Here is a 6,934-nt window from a genome sequence, read left to right as displayed (position 1 = left end):
TTATACTATCTTAGTTTCGTTAAAACCTGTATCGAAATTATCTCATAAATTTTAAGCATTTTTACTTCTTTATTGTACAAATATAATTTTTAATATGTAATTAATATTATGAAATACTTAAGTCTTGAATTTCATTATCCAAATGTGCTTAATATTCGGTTACATGGAAGAGCAATTTATTTTAATCAATGCCAGTATTGTATTGTAAATATGAATGTTAAAATAAAATTATTGAAATGAAATCATAAAAAAAAAAATCTTTCATTTTCATATATTATTGTAAGATATATTTTATTTATATTAAAAAAAAAATTAAAAAAAAAAACATTACATGTATTTATAATTTTATTGAAAAAAAAAATATTAAATTTTTCTTAATAACACTGTTAAAATTGTTTCTCCTAAGTCAAAATAATATAAACCTGTTTATACAAATGTAATACCCTGAACTTGCACATACTTCATTAAAAAATATAATATGTAATATTTAACTTAACAGAAAAGAACACAGTCTCAAAAAAAAAAACTTTAAATCCAACATAATCCTACAAATACACAAGAAATTTGTACATAATATCACAATCACAATACTTATTGTTAGTATTATTGAGAATCTTATAGTACAATGATAATGAATAAAATCATGATATAGTACTTTCAATTTCATTTTCAAAATAATGTACAAAAATTAACTAATGTAAATTTGTAAGCTACAATGGCATGGTAGATTCATAATTTAAACAATTTCTAAGAAAAAATTATTGAAGTATATGCAAGGGCAAGCCACATTGTTGTTCAAAATCATTGTTCGTAAAAGACATATCGAGTTCTTTAACTACAGCTCAACTGAAATGACGACTTAGAGAATGAGTAAGTACTATTTGAAACAAACATCCATCCATTTGTTTGCAGTCCCATGGTTTCATCTGAACTCATAGATTTGAATGCTATGTTCTGGTACATGGCTTAATGTCAATGACTGGAACCTGAAAGAGACAATTTTTATGTAATGAAACTTTTACATTATATTATATATAAGTAATTTTCTATTAATGACAAATATATAGCAGACATATGTGCTGATGTTATTGAAAAAATAATATTTAGCAATATTTTATGATATGAAATGATTCTCAGTAACTCACCACTCGGAGCTCCTATGATAATAATAGCCTTCTATAGTTGCAGCCGATTTGTGAAAGCATATATAGTAGAAGCCAGCAAAAGAAGCACCATTTATATCCTTAATTGTGTGATCGGGCACTAAAAAATGTTCCTTCCACCTCATAAACACATAATCAGCCTTTGCAAGTGATTCATAATCAAATGAGTCTGAGTTGAATGTCTTTAAATATGGTACAAACAAGTCAAACTTACTCTGGAGAGATAACAAAATTATTAAAATTTACTTTTTGATATTTATTCATGTTATGTTATTTAGTTTGAAATACTTACCCAATGCTTTCTGTCAACATCCTCATCCGCATCCCATTTTCTCGTAAGAAATGGATATTTCGCAGAAATAATCTCGCCATCGAAAAATGTTGTGAGAGTCGGAAATTCTTCTGTTAAACCTTTTATTTTTAAATATCCACAAAGGTATGAATTTTCTTCGTCGACGTGCTGCGGAAGAAAGTGATGTCCATCAAATAAATATGCGCACTTTAACTACCGCTATTAGAAAGTTCTACGTATAATTCGAAATAAATACAAAAAATATTCCAAACAGAATATGCAGAATGTTTTTGGTAATTTATAAAATGGATATTATTGTTATTTGCGTATTTTTTGTGGGACTAACCTGCAAAACAACTTCTACTTCATACGAATTTCCTTTAGACTTCTGATGCCCTTGAAATTTCGATCCGTTGTAAAGTAGGGACTTGGTCACGCCAGGTTGTTTCGAATTCGCTGGCGGTGGAGGAGTAATATCAACCTTAACGGGCATTATTATCCATTAAAACGATGACCTAGCTTGTTTAAATAATAAAATTTATAAATATGTTTCTGACAGCTAGTCAGGCACTGAACATTGGCGCATAGCCAAGTTGTATTATTTTACGCAGCCCTACTTGACAAGTTATCAAGTGTTGATTCCTTCTTCTAGCAAATTCTATAAAATATTATTTTTGTATAATGATTGTTTTAAATGCTTTAAAAAATAAAATATTTTTAATGATAATTATATTAGCCAATCTAATAACAAAAAATATATATATCATAAAAGATATGTTACAACTAACTTTCTAAAGCCACACATTCCGCCATATTCCAAATTAAATTAATATTCACAATATCTCATTAGTTTGGGAAGATCTCAAATGTTCATTTTAACATGAAAAAATGTATGAATTCGTTTTAACAATTAAGGAACTTAGTTAACATTTCTAGATGTGGTTTGAGATATTTAAAATTTAATGAATTATTCGTTAAAAACTGCTAGCTTGTAATAAAAAAAATATATTTTTTGGAAATCACAGACTGTGAATATTAGATATTTAAAAAACAGTAAAAACTTTTAAATCATACATTTAAAACTAAAACATTTGCTCAAGTTATTTAATATTTTATCTTGAGCTTAACGTGTAATGTGTGGTACACAGTATAAATTCCTCGTGTCTATGGTTTTATAGTATATGAGCTATGGTGGGGTTTCATTACTCGTTGGTTTCGTTGACCGAACAATTTGTTTGTAAATTGTTTTCCAATTTAATTTAAAATTAAGTTAATATTTATGTTTCTTCAATATGATTTCTCGTAATATTTCAAAAAGCATTTTTGTTTTAATTTGCTATTCAACCATATACGGATGGTAAACCAAAAGCAATACTAGTGTTATTTTCTCACATAATTATGGTTAACTGACGTTAGACTGTGCATCCTCAATTATGGCAGACCCAGGTTATTACCACAGTGATTATATTCGACACCCTGTCCTCTACGAGCTGGGTGTCAAGTATGGAATTAAAACGGAATGTATTCCAGAAATAGCATTGCCGTCTAAGTTGGAAGAGCTCAAGGATGTCATACGTAGGGAGATACGTAAAGAACTGAAAATAAAGGAAGGCGCCGAAAAGCTACGCGAAGTTGCTACTGATCGAAGATCATTGTCGGATGTAGCAAACATCGTTAAAAAAGCAAATTTAAAACTTAACGAACTTAAATCTGATTTGCAAGAACTGGAATCACAACTTCTTTTGTCACGCGGTCAATCTACTCCGACCTCTCCACAAGACTTATCTTACGATGAAGAAATTATACTTGCTTCAGAAGCGGCTCAACAGCAGCGTCAATTGGGAGAAGGTACTGCAGACCGGAAGTTGGCATCATTGGAAAAACAATTAAATATAGAGTTAAAGGTAAAACAAGGGGCAGAAAATATGATCCAAAGCATAAGCAGCAGTAACCAATCTCGTGATAAAAAACTTCTTAATGAAGCCCATCAAATGCTAGCAGATTCTAAAGATAAGATTGAATATTTAAAACTGCGAATTTCAAAATTGAGTAAGCAACAAAAAGGCGATAATGCTGGAGCAAATGGAGATGGCAGAGGAACAGACCTTAGTGGTGTTGATCCATTGCTTGATGAAAGAATTGCAGAACTAAGGAATCGCTTACGAATTGAAGCTGCAGTTGTTGAGGGATCCAAAAATGCCATAAGGCTATTACAGAGTGACAAAAAAGTGACTGATAAGAAGGCTTTACAGGAAGCCCAGACAAGTCTTGTTGAGTCAACACAAAAACTAGACTTATTAAGAAGGTCTTTGGACATGCGCCGACAGGAACTCCCAGTTGAGAGTGCTGCATTTATAGAATTAGGACATGAATTACGTAGTACTGGCTCCAGCCCTGGATATGTTAGTTTGACGGGAGCCAGCGGACCAAGAAACTTGTTTGTATCACCTGCCCCTATGATCAGCCCATGTGTTCAAGTCACTGGTACCTTAGAGGTTAGATTGATGGGATGTCAAGATTTATTGGAAGAAGTACCTGGGCGTACTCGCAGAGATCCACTTGCAAGTCCATCGGATCTAAAATCTTTTGTCAAAGGTGTTGCAATACGCAACTCAATGAAGTACACATATAGTATTAAGGAGGATACAAGTAATGAGATCATGGCTGTTATGAAGCTCGATAATCACACGGTAGCCCAAACCAGTTGGCGACCTTGCTCTCAGCAGGCCTGGGATCAAAGGTAAGGGATATTTTTCTTAATTTATTTTTGTCTCCTTTACCCATAAGAGTAGGCTGATATATCATTGTTTGTCTTATTTGTTTCCTAATCTAAATCTATATAAGATACATACTCAAAATCTATTTTAAATCTATAAGCCAATACAAATTAAATATAATTCTTATTTACATTACTATGTATTTAATATTATCTCATATTTTCTCATATTTCTAATACTTGGACGTGTATAGGGTGTGGAGAAGTCAACATCAATCTTTTCCTTGAATTATAATCTTTTATGATTCCTTCCATGTGTGATTAGTCACACTATCTTATCAATAGGCAAAACTAACATATTTGTTATGTGAGAAAGAAAACTATACTATATATTTATGCATAAACTAGATCATAATACTATTATTATCTTGATGATGAATGAATGAATGGAAGTTTTATTAGCTATATATATTTATTGATACATGACAAACACTTGACAAAAATGTTGTCAATTAAATTTAATAAACAGTAAAGCAAGCGGCCTCTCGATTTGTACAACAAATCATTTTAATTTGTATAACTTGTCATTTCAGATTTACTATAAGGTTAGATAAATCAAGGGAATTGGAGATTGGCATTCACTGGAAAGATTGGCGTGGGTTATGCGCTGTAAAATTTTTGAGATTAGAAGAATTTATCGATGATATTCGGCATGGAATGGCTTTGGAACTTGAACCTCAGGGGCTTTTGTTTGCAGAAATTAAGTTCCTTAATCCGATTATATCTAGAAAACCTAAACTCCAGCGTCAAAGGAAAATATTCAAACAGCAGGGTAAGAATATTCCTCGACCATCCTATGGAGAGATGCACATACCTGCTGTTGTACTTGGCAGACTTCTGAAACGTTCATCGCCTTCAATACAAAATATTCAAACTGCTCACATACAGGCTCAACAGCAAAACTTTGAAAATATTGAAAATAAAGATGTTGAAAACCCACATGCCACTCTTGTTGGAATGGCTGGTGTCAGACCTTTGGGTCTACCATCCACCCCCACAACACCACTAGTGCCTATGCCACCTCAAAAGCCAACACTGCCATTATACCCACCACCTAATGTATCGACTCTTAGAATGGAGAAAGAATTGCAAGAGGCCTTTGCTTTCTTAGATGACTCTTACACCAGAGATACCTACATTTCGAAGGAGCCACAATCATCACAGTGTAATACACCTCTTGTTGAATATCCACCATCTCCATCACCAAAATTAATTCTAGACTTCCCTAGTAATGAGGACCAAATAGTTGAAGTGACAAGTAACATGAGAATTTCTTCATCTCGCTCCTCTTCAGTCATTGAAACTTTAGGCAGGGAATCCGATTCCAGGAGACAATCAGGAGAGATGTCAATGAATAGCTTCAGACTATTAAGTGTTTTAGGACGTGGACATTTTGGAAAAGTTATTTTAGCTCAGTACAAATCCACAAATGAATATTTTGCAATCAAAGCTTTAAAGAAAGGTGATATAATAGCCAGAGATGAAGTTGATTCCTTGTTATCAGAAAAACGCATATTTGAGGTAGCTAATGCAATAAGGCATCCATTTTTGGTAAACTTATTTGCATGTTTTCAAACAGATCAACATGTTTGCTTCGTAATGGAATATGCAGCTGGAGGAGATCTTATGATGCATATACATGCAGATGTCTTTACAGAACCAAGAGCAGTATTTTATGCAGCTTGTGTAGTATTAGGTCTACAGTATTTACATGAAAATAATATAATTTATAGGGATTTAAAATTAGATAACTTGTTACTTGACACTGATGGTTATGTTAAGATTGCAGATTTTGGTTTATGTAAGGAAGGCATGGGCTGGGGTGACCGTACTGGTACATTCTGTGGAACACCAGAGTTTCTTGCTCCTGAAGTCTTGACTGAAACATCTTATACAAGAGCAGTTGACTGGTGGGGACTTGGGGTTTTAATATTTGAAATGCTGGTAGGAGAATCACCTTTTCCTGGTGAAGATGAAGGCGAAGTTTTTGATTCCATTGTAAACGACGAAGTTAGATATCCTAGAACGCTGTCTTTAGAATCAATTGCATTAATGCGTCGACTTCTACGAAAGAATCCTGAGAGGCGATTAGGTTCCTCTGAAAGGGATGCAGAAGATGTCAAAAAGCAAGCATTCTTCCGAAATGTTGATTGGGAGCAATTGCTTCTGCGTAAAGTTAAACCACCATTTGTGCCAACTATAAGTAATCTTGAAGATGTCAGCAACTTTGACAGTGAGTTTACGTCTGAAGCAGCAGTCTTAACCCCGCCTAAAGAGCCTCGCCCACTGAGCAACGCAGATCACAAACTGTTTTCCGACTTCACATACATGGCAGACTGGTGCTAGAAACAAATATCTCAGTACATTTATTTTATTAAAGATTAATGTTTATTCTTGATAATAATAAAAAAACCCCATTGCCTTACAAATGTGAGTGAAAAAGCTGTATTTTGATATATTAATCTAAACTATAGTGAAGGGTATCTAATGTAGATACTCCATGTTAACTTGTATTTAATGCAGTTGAATGCAATATTTTATAATATAATGTATAATTTAATAATCTAAGTTTTAAATAATGCTAATCTTTATTTTTTTAAAATACATTGTGTTACAGATTTATATATTTTGTAGTTATGAAATTAATTAACATAGAAAATAACTATTTTAAGTAAAAGTGTGTCAAATAAATCATTGTTTTCA

At 32.5% G+C, this 6,934-nt stretch overlaps 2 protein-coding genes across 2 annotated transcripts; one reads left to right on the top strand and one right to left on the bottom strand.

The window, feature by feature from the left end:
• Positions 1-327: 327 nt before the first annotated feature.
• Positions 328-2,054, bottom strand: LOC116775672 (glucose-induced degradation protein 4 homolog). Its single transcript, XM_032668613.2, has 4 exons — positions 1,802-2,054; positions 1,456-1,623; positions 1,146-1,378; positions 328-986 (listed from the first exon to the last, which is right to left on the bottom strand). The coding sequence occupies exons 1-4, from the start codon at positions 1,946-1,948 to the stop codon at positions 923-925; spliced, it is 612 nt and encodes a 203-aa protein (XP_032524504.1). The 5' UTR covers positions 1,949-2,054; the 3' UTR covers positions 328-922.
• A 595-nt stretch (positions 2,055-2,649) lies between these two features.
• Positions 2,650-6,934, top strand: LOC116771967 (serine/threonine-protein kinase N). Its single transcript, XM_032663981.2, has 2 exons — positions 2,650-4,195; positions 4,765-6,934. The coding sequence occupies exons 1-2, from the start codon at positions 2,889-2,891 to the stop codon at positions 6,575-6,577; spliced, it is 3,120 nt and encodes a 1,039-aa protein (XP_032519872.1). The 5' UTR covers positions 2,650-2,888; the 3' UTR covers positions 6,578-6,934.

This window comes from Danaus plexippus, chromosome 8, assembly GCF_018135715.1.
Source record: "Danaus plexippus chromosome 8, MEX_DaPlex, whole genome shotgun sequence".
NCBI classification, from domain to species: Eukaryota; Metazoa; Arthropoda; class Insecta; order Lepidoptera; family Nymphalidae; genus Danaus; species Danaus plexippus.
The sequence above is the reverse complement of the archived record's forward strand: the minus strand, read 5'-3'. Positions and strand labels throughout refer to the sequence as shown.

Coding starts and splice junctions, on each gene's coding strand:
- LOC116771967 (XM_032663981.2), top strand. CDS start 2,889: ATGGCAGACCCAGGTTATTACCACAGTGATTATATTCGACACCCTGTC. Junction 4,196..4,764: donor CAGCAGGCCTGGGATCAAAG/GTAAGGGATATT, acceptor TTGTCATTTCAG/ATTTACTATAAGGTTAGATA.
- LOC116775672 (XM_032668613.2), bottom strand. CDS start 1,948: ATGCCCGTTAAGGTTGATATTACTCCTCCACCGCCAGCGAATTCGAAA. Junction 1,624..1,801: donor AAGTAGAAGTTGTTTTGCAG/GTTAGTCCCACA, acceptor TTTCTTCCGCAG/CACGTCGACGAAGAAAATTC. Junction 1,379..1,455: donor ATGTTGACAGAAAGCATTGG/GTAAGTATTTCA, acceptor TTATCTCTCCAG/AGTAAGTTTGACTTGTTTGT.